Genomic DNA, 15,895 nt, shown 5'->3' on the forward strand with positions numbered 1-15,895 from the left:
CTCCTCTCCTCCTCTCCTTCCCTCCCCTCCTCCCCTCCTCCCCTCCTCCTCTCCCCTCTTCCTCCCCTCCTCCCCTCCTTCCCTTCCCTCCTCTCCTCCTTCTCTCCTCCCCTCCTCCTCTCCTCCCCTCCTCCTCTCCTCTCCTCCTCTCCTCTTCCTCTCCTCCTCTCCTCCTCTCTTCTCCTCCTCTCCTCTTCTCCTCTCCTCTTCTCCTCCTCTCCTCCTCTCCTCCTCTCCTCCCTCCCTCTTCCCGAGTGAAGCCAGTCCTATTATTACTCCGCTGACACACATCCTCCCCGGGCCCGCCCCCCTCCCAGGGCCCGTCCTCCCCGCGCCCGAGGCCCCTGAGTCTGCTCTGCCCACTCTCCTTCTCACCCTCCCTCTCCTCCCTTCCTTTCCTCCCTCTCTCCCTCCCCTCCTCCCTCCTCCTTCCTCCTTCCCACCTTTCTATTGGCCGAATCTTTAGCATCAGGACATTTCATTTCCCCACCCGAAGTTTTCATTTATTTGATTATTTTTGTCTTCAAACTATGGAGATGGATACTCTCGGAGTCTTGGAGGCTGGGAATCTAGACTCGGAGTGTCGGCCTGCTCTCTCCGACGACTCCAGGGCGGAGGCTTTCTCTGCCTCAGTTTCCTCTCTTCTTACTTCCTGTTCCCTGTCAGCCTCTTACAAGGAGGATCAACCTCATTCACACGCCGGTGGGCTCTCCCCTCCTTGGACCCGCATTCTTACTCCCAGATGAGATCACAGCACGCTACACGAATCGTGCGTTGCTTGGTCACATGGTCACTTTCTTCTTCGTTATCCTCACCCTCCGTCCCAGCCCTCACCGGTGAGCCCAGGCTGTCCGCCTTCCCGCTCCCTCACTCACTCCGTAGCCTCGGTGGAGTCCCACGGGAACGGGCCTTTTTCCCAGGGTTCCACAAAAAAGCAGGTATTGTCCTTGGGAAGCGTCTATTGAGAGCAGTGCCCAGTGGGTGAGCCAGTCCTGACCCTCCACCGAGGCCGTCCTGGGTACCGTGCCCCACGGCTCTCTGAGGCTGGAAAAGCGTGGCGTCTACTTCAGCCGTGACAACGCAGGAAGGGCTCCTGGGCCGGATGTAAAATGCATCTCCACCTGAACCTGGGTCTTTTCTGATAGTTTGATTGAGGTACTAGTGGCCCCGTGCACGGGGGTGGGGGGTGTCCATCGGCCCGGCCTGCACCCTCTCCAATCTGGGACAGCCCCCTCGAAATCCGGGACTGCTGGCTCCTAACCCCTTACCTGTCTGCCTGCCTGATTGCCCCTAAGCACTCTGCCTGTTGGCCTGCTCACCCCTCTCTGCCCCCCTCTGCCAGCTTGCTCGACCCTAACTGACCCCCCCCCCCCAGCCTGATCGTCCCCAACTGCCCTCCCCTCCTGGCCTGATCGCCCCTAATTGCCTCTGCCTCAGCCCCGCCATCATGGCTTTGTCTGGAAGGACATCCGGAAGGTCTCCCAGTCTAATTAGCATATTCCCCTTTTATTAATATAGTTTTCCTATCACAAAGTTTACCCTATATCAGTATATAATACAAGCCCCCCCACTTTTTTTGGTAACTTTACCAAGTAGTACAACTATCGCCATAAATCAACTTCAGAACATGTCCTTGGTCCCCTAGTGGGACCCTCCCTGACGCTGTCCCCACTCCAGCCCCAGACACCCTGATCTCCTTATGTCTCTACCCTTTGCCCTTTCTGGCACTTTGTACGACAGGAATCATACTCTGTGTGGCCCCTTGTGCCTGACTTCTAGCAATATCACAGCATCTCTGAGAGTCACCCGTCAGTCAGCCCCTGTGATTCATTCCTGCTCCTCGGCGTTGCTGAGTAAAATAGTGTTCCCGTGTATGGATCTACCACGTTTCACCTATCTAGTCATCAATTGGAGGGCACTTACCGTATTTTTCGGACCATAAGACGCACTTTTTTCCCCCCAGAAGTGGGGGGAGAAAGTCCCTGCGTCTTATGGTCCAAATATAGCCTACACATATACTTTAAAAAAAAAGTTTTTTTACTTGCCCGGCTCTGTGTGGTCTCTGTGTGCTTGCCCAGCTCTAAAATGGTTCTAAATGCTGCTGTTTACTTTACAGGGTTGATTACATGTGTTTATGACTGTGATGTTGGGTTTTAATGCACATAAAATATTTTAGGACACTATTTGTTTCAGAATCTTTTTTTCTTCATTTCCCTTCTCTAAAAACTGGTGTGTCTTATGGTCCGGAGCGTCTTATGGTCCGAAAAATATGGTAGGTTGTTTCCAGTTTTGTTTGTGTTTGGGGTTTTTTTTTTTTTTCTAATATGAATAATGCTGCTGAGAACACTGACTCACGCATCTGTGTGCTGACATCTGTTTTCCTTTCTCCAGGGTTGATACCTACATGTGGAGTTGCTGGGCCTCATGGCTAAGGGTATGTGTAACTTTCTGGAGAGCCACGGAACTGTTTTCCAGAGATGTTGCCCCGTTTCATATTCCCAGGGCTCTGATTCTCCGCATCTTAGTCAGTATTTGTTATTCTCTGGCTTTCTGAGGTAGTCATTCTCGTGAGTATGACATAAGTCACACTGCACGTTTCCATTTCTGTCGTGACTAAGGATGTTGTGCAATCTGCTCACATGCTGGGTGGCGGTTGGTATGTCTTCTTTAGAAAAAAATAACTGTTCCTATCATTTTTTTAAAAGATATTTTTATTTATTTCAGAGAGGAAAGGAGAGGTATAGAGAGACAGAAACAGCAATGATGAGAGAGAATCATTGATTGGCTGCCTTCTGCACGTCCCTAGGAACCCACAACCTTGGCATGTGCCCTTGGCCGGAATCGAACCTAGGACCCTTCAGTTCGCAGACCAACGCTCTATCCACTGAACCAAACTGGCTAGGGCTGGTCATATCATTAAAAAACAAACATATTTTATTGATATTTTTACAGAGAGAAAGGGAGAGGGATAGAGAGTTAGAAACATCAATGAGGGAGAAACATGGATCAGCTGCCTCCTGCACACCCCCTACTTGGGATGTGCCCGCAACCAAGGTGCATGCCCTTGACCGAAATCGAACCTGGGACCCCTCAGTCCGCAGGCCGATGCTCTATTCACTGAGCCAAACCGGCCAGGGCTGTTCATATCATTTTTTTGACTGGGTTGTTTGTTCGATTATTGAGTTGTAGAAGTTCTTGGTAAATACTGAATAGAAGGCCTTTATGAGATTTGGTTTGTGAATATTTTGTCCTAGTCTGTTGCGTATCTTTTCATTGTCTTACTGGTAGCTCTTAAGCACAAAAGTTTTGAACCCTGATGAATTTCAATTGATTTCTTTTTTCTATTATAAACTATGTTTTCAAATTTTGGCCTAACCCAAGGTCTTGAAGACTCTCCCCTGCTATGAATTCTTCTAATGGTTTTATTGTCTTCGCTCTGACATTGAAATCAATGACCCAGGTTGAGTTAATTTTTATATATAAATTTTTATATATAAAAGGTAAGGATCTGAGTCTTCCTTTTGCACTTAGGCGGGTAGCCAACCGTCCCAGCACTTTTGTTAAAAACCAATTGACCATGAACGCAGTCAATATTGAAGTAACTAGGTATGGTGTCGGTTGGGGACTAGGCTTACCGGGTGATCACTTCATAAAGTACATAAATGTCTAATCACTTACGTGGTACACCTGAAACTAATATAATAGTGTATGCCAGCTGTAACTGGACAATAAACTAATTTTAAGAAATAAAGAAAGAATACCGAAACTTTCCATTTCCCAGTTGCCTGATGTAATTATCATTAGATCGCATGCACAAGGGCTCCATTACAACCTTCTTGTTCTCTAGCCTCAAGCAGGGTCTGAAATGAGTGAGTGTAAATGAGAGAACAGGACGATAGCCCTTATAAATGGCTGGGGCTGACAAGACGTATCAGAGAGATCCCAGTTAATTTTTTGGGTGGTTCGTTAAGTAAAAGAATGAATTTAATAACTTAGCCCGAGGTAAGGCTGTTTTCCTAGATGCTTGGCTCCCAGGGATTGGCTCCCACAGCTGGTTGACACCAATCCTCAGAGCGGGGAGAGGGCAGATCCCCGTGGATCTGGCAGGTTGCCGGGGCCGCGGTTACCTTGTCTGTGGGGACAGCATGCGGGTGAATGAACGGTGCCTCTGGGAAGCACTGGGTCGTGTCCACGGTGGCCACCTCCGCTGAGCCAGCTGCGTTTGCTGACAGCTTCTCTCCCACCCCGGCTTCACCTTGAGGCCACGTGAGTGGGCCACGTTTTATCATGAACAGTTTCAGGCATCGAGGCAGGTTGAAAGAAGAATACCATCCCAGAGCACCTTCACAGACACACCACCCGGACTCAGCGATGCTTCATGTTCTGCCATATTTAACTGACTAATTTTGAGTGTATTTTCTTCTGAACATTTAGAACCACGTGCTCACACCCGGACTTTTCATTGTTAAATTCTTCTGCGGGCATCTTGTAAGAACAAGGCAGTCTCCTAGGCCACCGCCAACGCTGACACGTCCATCGATCATACCACCTAACATCTGGGCCACGTTCACCCAGCCCTTGTCTGGGCAGAGGGTGCTGCCAAATTTTGGGGTTTTGGCAGGTCAGACGCAGTTAAAGGCGTTTCTCTGGCTGTGGTTACACACGAGCATCTTTTGGTTGTAGTGCTGGCGGCTCATCTTTCACCCGAGGATATTTCTCCATTGATTTTTCAGGGCCGGGGACCAAGCCTGCAACTGAGGTACAGGCCCTTGACTGAAATCGAACCCTGGCCCATGCTCCACCCGCTAAGCCAAACCGGCTAGGGCACAAATGAATATCTTTGTCCACCGTCCCCGTCCTTCCACAGCTCCTCTTCTGTGAACTATCTGCCCGTGGCTTTTGTCCATTTTAGAATCATTTTTTTTTTTAAATCTCTACTTTTAAGAACTTCTTAAATATTGGTGAGATTAGCTTTGTCTCTAAGTTGAATGTATCAAGCTTTCCTTCGGTCATTTCTGCGTGGTCTGTCCTCCCTCCAGGTAATAAAGGGGCCCCCTCATGCTTTCTTCTACAGGTTGTAAGGTTCGTTTTTAAAATCTAGACCTCTGGCCCATTCGGTATTGATTTAGATGTTTGGAGAATGGCGTGGGTCCACTTTTAACACCCCCCACCACCACCCCATGGCTGTCCAATGGTCCCAAGACCACTTATTTTTTATTTATTTATTTGAAGTTTTAAAGTCTATTGATTTTGAGAGAGAGAAAAGGAGAGAGAGAGAAACATGGGTTTGTTGTTCCACCCATCTATGCATGTTTCGGTCGATTCTTGTCTAAGCCATGACTGGGGATCAAACCCACAACTGTGAGGTATCGGGGCGATGCTCCAACCAGCTTAGCTACCTGGCCAGGGCCCAACATCGCTCATCAAAAAGCCCCTCATGTCCCAGTGGTTTGAGATGCCACCTTCATCATACACCGAACTGCCAAGGGTACTTGGGCAAAGGTCTGGACTTTCTATTCTGTTCCATCGGTCTCTCGGGCTATCCTGCTCCCAGCTGACACCAATTAGGTCACCGAGGCTTTGGGGCATGTTTCAACCTCCGGTAGGGCTTCCTCTCGCCCCCCACCCCCACCCCCTACCTCACTGCCCTTCTTTTTACATTTTTTTTCTGGCTATTGTTGATTATTTGTTATATCACACCAACTTCAGAATCAATTTAATTCCAGAAAAACAGCGCTCTCACGAGCATCATGTTAAATGGGTGCATTTACCTGGGCCAAATGGGCATCTTGGTGGCACTGAGCATATTCGTCGCTATCAGGGGGCCCTCTGTGAGTTACGGGCCCTGTCAAGGGCTGAATTATGTCTCCCCCCCGAAAGATACTCTTAAGTCCTAACCACCAACAGCTCAGAGCGTGGCCATGTTTGGAAACAGGGTCTCTGCGGAGGTAATAAAGTTAGAATGAGGTCATCAGGGTGGAACCTAATCCAATATGACTAGTGTCACTATACAGAGAGGAAATTCGGACGCACACACAAGGTGGAGGCAGAGGCTGGGTGAGACCCTACAAGCCAAGGTACCCCGAGATCACCAGCGAAGCCTCCGAAACGAGGGGGAGAGGGGAGCCTGGGTCAGACTCTCCCTCCCAGTCCTCACGGGCCAGCCCTGGAGACACCTCAGTCTCAGACTCCAGCCTGCGGGACAGCACCTTTCCGCGGCTGGAACCCTCGGTGGGTGGCGCTTGGCTATGGCAGCCCCAGAGGGGGTCTCGTGGGCCAGGAGTGAGGAGTCTGCCGTGACCCTGGGACAGCCAGCGGCATCTGAGTGCCTTCCTGTCCCTGACACCCCCCACCTCCACCTCCACCTCCACCTCCGCCCAGCAGGCACCGCCAGGCCTGTGAGCCTGCCAGCGAATGCGTTAGAAAGCTGGAGGTGTGACTTCACCCTCCAGGGGTGGCCAGAGCCCCTGAGTCCGGCCAGTGGGTGAATCATGGTGCAGTGTGGCTCCTGAGTCAGGGCGGGCCGGCGCAGCGCGGGGCGAGGGGCCGGTCTCCTTTTCCCTTTCGTCAAAGGGAAGCAGCCCCCTCAGAGCCAGCACCCCAAGGCGTAGTTTCACGGGACAACGCGCCACCCTCATGGCACACCCACTGTGTGCCGTGGAGAGATAAGCACAAAGGCCTCCGGGGGAGCGCCAGGCACCGGGCTGAGCCGGGCGCTGGCCTTGGGGCCGTCAGTGAACGTCCCCGGGCTTCCGTTAACCTCCTCCCCTCGCGTGGGGGTCACCGTCACGGTCACACACGAGGACATGGCCATCGAGCGCGTGGCAACGTGCCCGGCTCCGAGCAAGTGCTCGCTTATTAGTCGTAAGATCTGGCCCCCAGCCACACCCCCACAAAAGCGAAATTGGGAGGCCCGACTTCTGAGTCTCCACCCCCCATTCCCAACGCCCCCTCCCCAGGACCGTGTCCTCCTCCTTCCTTCAGGGGAAGGAGCTGGGCACAGACGCACGGTGACCTCACTTTTTCCCTCCAACACTGATTAGTGTTCCTAATGATGACCGTGCAATTATTTCTCAGTTTATACTCCGGCTATAAAAAGTAAAATGAACCACCAACAGAAAGCTGTCACTTCCCTCGGGGAGTCCGTGGCCCGGGCAGCGGGGGCGTGGCCTGAGGCCCCGTTGGCAGGCCGGGTCCGGGTTCAGGGACAGCCTGAGTCATGGAGGCCCTGCTACTTCCTGGTCCCTCTCCTGGGCTCCTCAGCGTCTGCCCAGCAAACTCGCTCTGAGGTGTGTGCTGGGGACCAGGGAGGCCAGCAGCCGAGCCTCTGCTCCCAGGCCAGCGGGACGGACAGGGACGGACAGCCACCGGGGCGCTCCCACCGGCTGCTGGGCTTCTGTCCCATGGCCAGTCGGAGAGCTGGTCTCTTAGGCCAGGGGTTGGCAAACTCATTCGTCCGCAGAGCCAAATGTCAACAGCACAACGATTGACATTTCTTTGGAGAGCCACATTTTTCAAACGTAAACTTCTTCTGACGCCACTTCGTCAACATAGACTGGCCCAGGCCGTGGTATTTTGTGGAAGAGCCGCACTCCAAGGGGCCAAAGAGCCGCATGTTGGCCGACCACTGTCTTAGGTTCTTACTGTCCCACCTGGGAGGGGAGGAAACCAAAGGCTTCCGGGGGAAGCGGTGGATCCCAGAGGCCTGTTTCTCAGGGGTGCTTTGTACCCACGTTTCCATTCCCCATCCGCCCTGGTCTCCGGGCCGGCACCCCCTCCTCGGGGCGTCTCTCCCTCATCACCCCTCCCGCTGAGTGAGGGCCCCGCCCTCGCTCCTGGAATGCGCCCGGTTATTGCCAATCTGTCCCCCGACAGAACGTTTGTTCGTGGAGCGGTGGCAGAGTTGTCATCCCTGTCCATCCTAAACGTTCTTACGTTCCTATATTCTACTGGACTGCCGATGGCAGCGACGCCAAGGCCCCTCATTAACGCAGGCACCGTTAGGAAAGAAAAGAAGCTGGCCGTTAACCACGGTATCCCACTTTGAGGAATGTTAAAATACGAAAAAAATGTGGCTGTAATTAGCCTCATTTGACAGGTGAGGAAACCGAGTGTCAGGGAGATCAAGTAACTCGCCCGAGGACACAGGCAGGCGCGTGCAGGAGCAGGGAGTCTCACCCGCAGTCTAACGCTGTGACTGAAGTTACCCTAAACATAAATGAGTTTTAGCTTGAATGTGGTTGCCAGTTTAATATTTCAAACGTCTGTTCCTGGTTACACACGTCCCACACTTGTGTTGAAAAATTGAAACAGTTATAAGGGAGAAAATGAAAGCAGCCCCACCCTCTAGAGAGGAACGCTTCAGGGTTCAAACATCCAGCTCACCACAACCCTGGCCGGCATCCCACCGTCCCGAACACTGTGTGACTTGGGACGGGTTGCCTAACCTCTCTGGGCCCTCGTCTCCAACGAGGGGAGGGGCCTGCCAAGATGACACAGGCCCTCCCAGGAGAGCCCTGTGTAAGGATTGCGCAACCGCTGCCGGCCTGGGCCTAAGGGCATGGGTGTGGAGGTGCCGTCACCCTGGCCAGCCCCTCAGGACACACCAGTGGCTGTCCAGTCTCCCTGCCTGTGGCTCCCCCAGATCCCAAGCACCGAGCGACTTCGGAGAGGCAGCTGGGACTCTAGGGCCTGTGGCCTTCCTGAGTCTCTGTGGGGGGAGGTCCCAGGAAGCGCAGGCGTTTTCCAAGGCTGATGCCAGGGGTCACTCTGCCCTGAAAGCAGAGCTCGGACAGGCGGGGGGTCAGAGGCTGCCTGGGGTGCAGAGGCCCCAGCTGGCTGAGCTGCTGCAGCAGGATGGCTGTGTCCCCTCTGTCCGGCAGGCCCGGGACCTGCATCTGGCGAGTACCGGCTGTGTGACCGTCCCCCCTGAGCCCGCCTCCTTGCCGGTGAAATGAGGAGAAGGACCTCCTCCTGGGATGGTCCATAATCCCACTGGGATTGTCCATAATCCCAACATGACCCGTTCCTGAGGTGAAGCCTGCAATCAGGGAGGAGGCAGAGGCGGCCATTGCTGTCCTCTTCTGATACTTCCCAACAGCGCCCTTTGAAAAAACTCTCCCACCATGTGGGCAGATGTGGGCCTACTGTGTGCCAGGGCTGCACCCAAGGTAGGCGGGTGGGATGGTCCCTGAGGTGAAAACCTCACCCTGCCCTCAAGCATCTCGGGGAGGGGAAGATAGGGCCGGAGGGAGCTGATACGGTCGGAATGTGGGGACAAAGTCTCCAGGGCCAGCCCGGGGCCAGAGAAGGTGGAGCCTGCGGGAAGGCTGCAGTGAGGACTGCTTTGGCTGGGTCTGCCAGGAGGAGGACAGACCCTGTCCGAGCTCGGCGGGTCGGCATCCTGACGGAGAGGGGGCAGAGGTGTGGGTGGGGAAGGATGAGCAGCAGACTGGGAACACGGGCCCACAGGATCAGCAGAGCGTCCATGGCAGTGGTTTGGGGGGCGGGGGGCGCGGCTGGCTGGGCCAGGCCTCGTGGTGGAGGGCTGAGGGAAAGGGAAGTCATGGAGGGTCCTGGGCAGAGGGAGGACCACCATGCAGCCCGGGGGCGAAGGGGGCAGTAAAAGCTGGGGGTTCGGAAAGAACACGGCTGCGGGAGCCAGAGCCCTCTCCGGAGCGACCCCCGCCAGGCCCTTGTTGGTCTCAGTCCAACAAGGATTGCATTCCCAGGTCACACCTGGGGGAAACCGAGGCTCAGAACTGCAAAGCCCCCTGCCCACGGTCACAGAGCAGACGGTGCCCTGGGGCCACTTCCAGTCCCCCGTGAGAGCGCCCCCTTCCTCCTCCTGGGACCCCGGGACAGACCCAAAGCGACTCAAAGGGCAGGACTGGGACAGCAACTGTGCAGTAATGCCAACTCCAGCTACACGGGGTCTCCCCACAGCCCCCAGAGGGGCGCGCTGCTATCCCCATCTCCGAGAGGGAGTGGGGCTCCGTGGGGCTCCACATGGAGGTGGGGAGTCCAGGCCAGGCTTTCTGAGCTCAAGCCTGTCCCCCTGACCCCACACTGTCCCCAGGTTTGTTCCTACGCACACCTACACTGGGAGAGTCCAGTTCCTTCCCCAGTCACTGTCCATGGACCACCCTCCTCGGCGGCCCCCTCCTCCAGCCCCGCGCCCTCCTGCAGGCACCCGGGGGAGGTATGAGGGGCCCCTCTTGGACTCCACCTCCAACAGGAAGCAGCGAGACCCGTGCCTGGACTCGACGCCTCCCCCTCTGCCACCAGACTCCCTACCCAAGCGGTGGTGTGTCCGCTGGTCTGAGGGAGGGACCTTTCCCAGAGCCGAGCCTCGGTCCCTCCCACACCTTCTGGTGTCTGTGGGGGACCTTCTCTCCAGGTTCTGGTGCCAGAGCCCAAAACACACAGAGGCACGGACGCATAAGGCCTGCTCTGCTGGAAGTCATGTAGTGAATCGCAGGGGCGGGGGGGGGGGGGGTAGTTGCAGTATAGCCTGGGCTCCTTACACCCTCCATCTCCCACCGGGGCCTCCAACCAGCCACAGAGCAGGCAGCGGTGAACCCATTGTACAGATGTGCACTCAGAGGCTCCGCTGGGGAAAGAGATTGACGTGGGACCAGCCAGCAGCAAAATACCCACCCGGGGTTCAATCGATGTTTTTCCAGAAAGGGATAAAGAGGGGAAACCCACAGTGCTGAGCAGACAATTTTCTTTTTTTTTTTAATTTTCAAAAGTTTTCTTTAAAAAAAAAAACTTAGGGGGAGGTCTAATGAATGCTCTCGGTAAAAGAAAACGGGGCACATCACATTGGTATGCTGCGAAAGGTCAGCAGCTGTAACATTTTATGATTCAATGCAAAAAATATGCACCGTTCCTCAGCTGAATAAGTAGTATAAACAAAACAATTTTTTTCTTTCTTTTTTTTTTTTTTTTAAGATGCAGGGTGGGTGTTGCCGTTTTCTGAGGACCTCTTTGCTGCCCTCGGCCAATATTCCTCTGAGGGTAGAAAACGAGGTTAAAAAAAAGAAGCACTCAGCCCTGAATCTTTCTAGAACTCAGGCAGAACGCGTGAGCGTGTGTGAGCGAGGCGAATGCAGAAGTCGCCTCTGATACCATCGCGGACCCACGACACAGGGGCCTGAAACCCCCTCGGCGAGCAGAGGGAAGGGACCAAACCGCAGAATGTTCCTGGCCCGCCCGGCCCGTGGCGCAATGTTTATGTTTGTGTACCTAGCGAGTGGGTGCACCGCCTGGGGCTCACGGGGGAGGATTGGGGGGCCTCTTCCTGGGGCTCAGGGCTCGGGGACCCAGGGGGTCTCCCCAATGCTTGTCCAGGTCCTGGGGTTCCTCTTTAGGCGCCTTAGGGTTGGATTTCGAATTCAGCCCCCACAGCCGGCGAGAGCCAGGGCGAGGGGTCAGGGCGGGCTCCCAGGCAGCGCCCGTTCACCGTACAGAGATGGGGCGGATCCACTGGGCGAAAGCGGTGGTCGGCAAACTGCGGCTCCCGGCCGGCGGCGTGCCTCGCTGTTGACTCCTGAGCTTGCCGACCGCCGGTTTACAGCAAACGCGGCCAGGGCGCGCCCGGCGGCCCCTGGGGGGCGCTCCCACCCCCTAACCCGCCGGCCCCTCCATCCGCAGGAGCGCCCGGCGACCCCTCGGCACCAGGACCTTTCTCCCCCGGCGGGCTGCGGGGAAGGCCCTGAACTTAGGAAATGTGCTTTTTTTTTAAGTCACAGGGAAGGCTGGGGAACGGGAAGGCGTTTTCCTGAGCTCCTCCGCCCCAGCTCGGCGCTCTTGTTCAGGGTGGGAGCCCTGGGGACCAGTCCCCCCCCACAACCCCCTTCCCGTGCTGCCGGGCGAGCAAACCGCTGCCCCCGGGCCTCTGCCCCCGCCGGGGACCAGGAAACCAGAGACAGGGGCGCCGCACGCAACGCGCAGGAGGCCCCTTTCCGCTCCGGGGCGCGGGGAGGGGAGGGGAGGGGAGGGGGGAAGATTTGGGGGAGGAGGAGGGGGGAGGGGAAGATGGGGGGAGGGGGAGGGGAGAGGGGGAGGGGGGCCAGTGGCATGCCCCCGCCCCAGCCGCTGGCCCCGGCCTGCCCCGGGCCGGCAGCGCCCCCTCCTCTCCCGCCGCTGCGCCCGGAGCGGGCGGCCCGGGCCCCGGGGACCGCGGGGAGCCGGCGGCCGGCGGCCGGGGGAGGGGGGGGGGGGGCCGGGGCCCTCGCTCCGAGGCCGATGACGTCTTCGCCTCTGGCTCCGCCGGCGCCAGGCTGGGCGGGCGGTGACGTCACCGGGCCACGTGACGCCCATTCAAATAAACAAACCCCCTCCCCCCGGCCCGGCCCCGCCCCGGCGCGGCGGCTTATAAGCCTCCCCGGCCGCCCGCCGCGGACGCCGGGCCGAGGACGAGCGGGGCCGCAGGGCAGGAGCCAGGGCAGGAGCCAGGGCAGGAGCCTGGGGCAAGAAGCACCGGAGAGCCGCGCCGCCCGCCGCCCCGCGCTCCTCCGCAGGCGAAGGGTTTGGGATCCGCAAAGAAAAGAGAGAGCCCCCGGGGTCGGACCGCACCCCGAAGCCGCCGCCTCCCGCCCTCCGCCGAGGACAAAGCGCCGGAGAGCCGCACGCTGGGCGCGCGGGGCCCGAACATGGTCATGGAGGTGGGCGCGCTGGACGCCGCGGAGCTGCGCGCGCTGCTGCGGGAGCGCGCGGCGCAGTGCCTGCTGCTGGACTGCCGCTCCTTCTTCGCCTTCAACGCGGGCCACATCGCCGGCTCCGTCAACGTGCGCCTCAGCACCATCGTGCGGCGCCGCGCCAAGGGCGCCATGGGCCTGGAGCACGTCGTGCCCAACGCCGAGCTGCGCGGCCGCCTGCTGGCCGGCGCCTTCCGCGCCGTCGTGCTGCTGGACGAGCGCAGCGCCGCGCCCGACGCCGCCAAGCGCGACGGCACCCTGGCCCTGGCCGCCGGCGCCCTCCGCCGCGAGGCGCGCGCCGCGCCGCTCTTCCTCCTCAAAGGTGCGCCCCGGAGACCGGGCCCTGCGGGGGGGGGGGGGAGATGGTGGGAGGACTGGCCTCAGGTCCTGCCCCAGGGAAGCGGTGTTCTGGGGGTTGCCATTGGCTTTGTTTGGCGCCAGAAAAATGGTTCGCGGTAAACCTCCAGCCCTGGTGAGGGGGGGCTGCATGGAGGGGCCCTGTCCCGGCGGCACTAACGGGGGAAATGTCTCTGTTCCCAGGAGGATACGAAGCGTTCTCAGCTTCCTGCCCGGAGCTGTGCAGCAAGCAGTCGACCCCCATGGGGCTCAGCCTTCCCCTGAGTACGAACGTCCCCGACAGCGCCGAATCGGGGTGCAGTTCCTGCAGCACCCCACTCTACGACCAGGTTAGTAGGGGGGGGGTGTGCCAGAGGTGGGGGGAGGGAGGAACAGCTGACAGCCTGGGGGAGCAGTGTAGTGAGAATATAGAAAGTGACCTGCGTTGTTGCTTAGGACAGAGGGGGCATTGTTTCCCCGCGGTCAGTGCTCTGGTGATGAGCCGAGCCTCTAAGGCCGGCACCACAGACGTGACCACCGGCCACGCCGGGCAGACGGGGTTAGTAGTCCCCATCCTATTTATACCCGACGACAGTGCTGGGGAGGTCAGCGGCGTCCGAAGCTGGCTTCCCGCGGGGAGGTTTGTGGTGCGGGCGCCGCAGTGACTCGGAGCACAGCTTGACAAGTGCTGGTGTGTTTGGGTTCCAGGGCGGCCCGGTGGAGATCCTGCCCTTCCTGTACCTGGGCAGCGCCTACCATGCTTCCCGCAAGGACATGCTGGACGCCTTGGGCATCACAGCCCTCATCAACGTCTCCGCCAACTGTCCCAACCACTTTGAGGGCCACTACCAGTATAAGAGCATCCCGGTGGAGGACAACCACAAGGCCGACATCAGCTCCTGGTTCAGCGAGGCCATTGACTTCATAGGTAAACGGAGCGGATGTGCCCGAGACGGCTCCCCGCGCCACCCCCCTCCCCCCGGCATAGCCACCGAGCCCCACACACCGCGGCCAGGCCCGAGGGACATTCCTCTACGCCTTCCTCCTCCTCCACACAGGAAATAGCAGGCTGGTGTGGGTGACACCCCGCACACGGACGGGACTGATGCCCCACTTTTCAGATGGGCAGGCCCGAGGCTTAGAAAGTGGAATGGATTTGTCCAACCCTGTGCTTTGCACAGTGGCCTCCTGGCCTCCATGGACAGGGTCTTGGTCCACGGACAAGGTCTGGACCACAGACAGGGTCTGGTCCACGGGCAGGGTCTAGGTCCACGGACAGGATGTAGGTCCACGGACAGGGTCTAGGTCCACCGACAGGGTCTCGGTGATGGCAGGAGTCCATGCTGAGCATCTCTGCACGGACACGTAGGCTGTTGCTTGGACCCCTGGGGCCAGGGCCGTGCTCTGGAGCTCCTGGGTAACCCGTCCCCCTTTGTCTTCGCAGACTCCATCAAGAACGCCGGAGGGAGGGTGTTTGTGCACTGCCAGGCGGGCATCTCCCGCTCGGCCACCATCTGCCTCGCGTACCTCATGCGGACTAACCGGGTGAAGCTGGACGAGGCCTTCGAGTTTGTGAAGCAGCGGAGGAGCATCATCTCCCCCAACTTCAGCTTCATGGGCCAGCTGCTGCAGTTCGAGTCCCAGGTGCTGGCCCCCCACTGCTCGGCCGAGGCGGGGAGCCCCTCCATGTCCATGCTGGACCGGGGCGCCTCCACCACCACCGTCTTCAACTTCCCCGTCTCCATCCCCGTCCACTCCACGAACAGTGCGCTGAGCTACCTGCAGAGCCCCATCACGACCTCTCCCAGCTGCTGAACGGCCACGGGCGGCGATCTCACAGCTTCTCCTCCTCCTGCTCCTCGAGAGAGAGAGAGAGACAGGCGGTGACTCCAGGGAGTCCTTATTTATTTATTCATTTCCCCCAGTTCCACTGGGTTCCCACGCCGTCGCAGCAACGGCTGAGCATCCTCCAGGCATTCGCTGGGCTCGGCCTGTTCGGGACCAACGTCCAGTGGGTACGTCGCATCCCCCCGACCCGGGGGCGGAAGAGAGAGGACTCCGTGTGTGAGCCCGTTTCTTTTCGCCTGCCCCCGTTTCTCTGTAGACACGTCACGCTCGACATACCCACCAGTGTTACCATTCCTGACGACACATGCATATGCGAATATACCTTATTATTTATTTGTGCGGGGGCGGCCCGCCCTCGCCGAGGCCCGCGTCGCCTCCGGGAAGAACCGAATACCTCAGTTTCTGTGTTGAGTCCTCGTCCCGTCCTGCACACACACGGCCCGAGCAGGCTCGCCCCCCGCGCACCGGCGGGAAGAAGGCGCCTGTGTGGTTGTCTTTAGTTGCCAACAGTTGTCTGTTCGCTGATTTATTTATGACCCGGAATAATATATTTCTTCTTCTGAGAAGACATTTTGTTACATAAGGATGACTTTTTTTTTTATACAGCGGAATAAATTATGCCATTTCTATTGAACGCTCGCTCACGTGCTTGCTTTCTTGGGCAGCCCCCGAGCCCGGTCCCCCCAGTGGAGAAATAGGGGTGAGTCAGCAGGAATGCGCGTTGGGATCTGGTGCCACCCTCCTGGGTGGCCTCCGTCCCACGAGATAACGGGAGTGGCCAGGTAGGTCGAGAAGTGGGGTTGATCCTGGCATACCAGGTGCTGTAGCTGAGCTGTTGGGTTCCAGGGTCACTCCGTAGATCCCCCTCCCATGCCACCCAGGGGCCCGTGCCCCCAGAGCCAGCGCTGAAAAGAGGGCCATTGGCTTGGGCTGCTTTCTCATTGACCACCTTCTCCAAGATCACAAGACAATCCTCCCTCATCGGGCTGTGCTAGCTAGGAGGGTGA

At 57.8% G+C, this 15,895-nt stretch overlaps 1 protein-coding gene and 1 long non-coding RNA gene across 2 annotated transcripts; both read left to right on the plus strand.

Annotated features, from left to right (window-relative positions):
* The first annotated feature begins 12,413 nt into the window (after positions 1–12,413).
* Positions 12,414–14,884, plus strand: DUSP1 (dual specificity phosphatase 1). The gene is made up of 4 exons (XM_036424752.2): positions 12,414–13,026; positions 13,245–13,390; positions 13,749–13,968; positions 14,485–14,884. The coding sequence occupies exons 1-4, from the start codon at positions 12,660–12,662 to the stop codon at positions 14,853–14,855; spliced, it is 1,104 nt and encodes a 367-aa protein (XP_036280645.1). The 5' UTR covers positions 12,414–12,659; the 3' UTR covers positions 14,856–14,884.
* A 54-nt stretch (positions 14,885–14,938) lies between these two features.
* Positions 14,939–15,522, plus strand: LOC123651742. The gene is made up of 2 exons (XR_006740623.1): positions 14,939–14,974; positions 15,014–15,522. It is a non-coding gene; the product is annotated as an uncharacterized LOC123651742 (long non-coding RNA).
* The last annotated feature ends 373 nt before the right edge of the window (positions 15,523–15,895 follow it).

The sequence above is a fragment of the Pipistrellus kuhlii genome, unplaced genomic scaffold (genome assembly GCF_014108245.1).
Source record: "Pipistrellus kuhlii isolate mPipKuh1 unplaced genomic scaffold, mPipKuh1.p scaffold_m20_p_8, whole genome shotgun sequence".
Taxonomy (NCBI): domain Eukaryota; kingdom Metazoa; phylum Chordata; class Mammalia; order Chiroptera; family Vespertilionidae; genus Pipistrellus; species Pipistrellus kuhlii.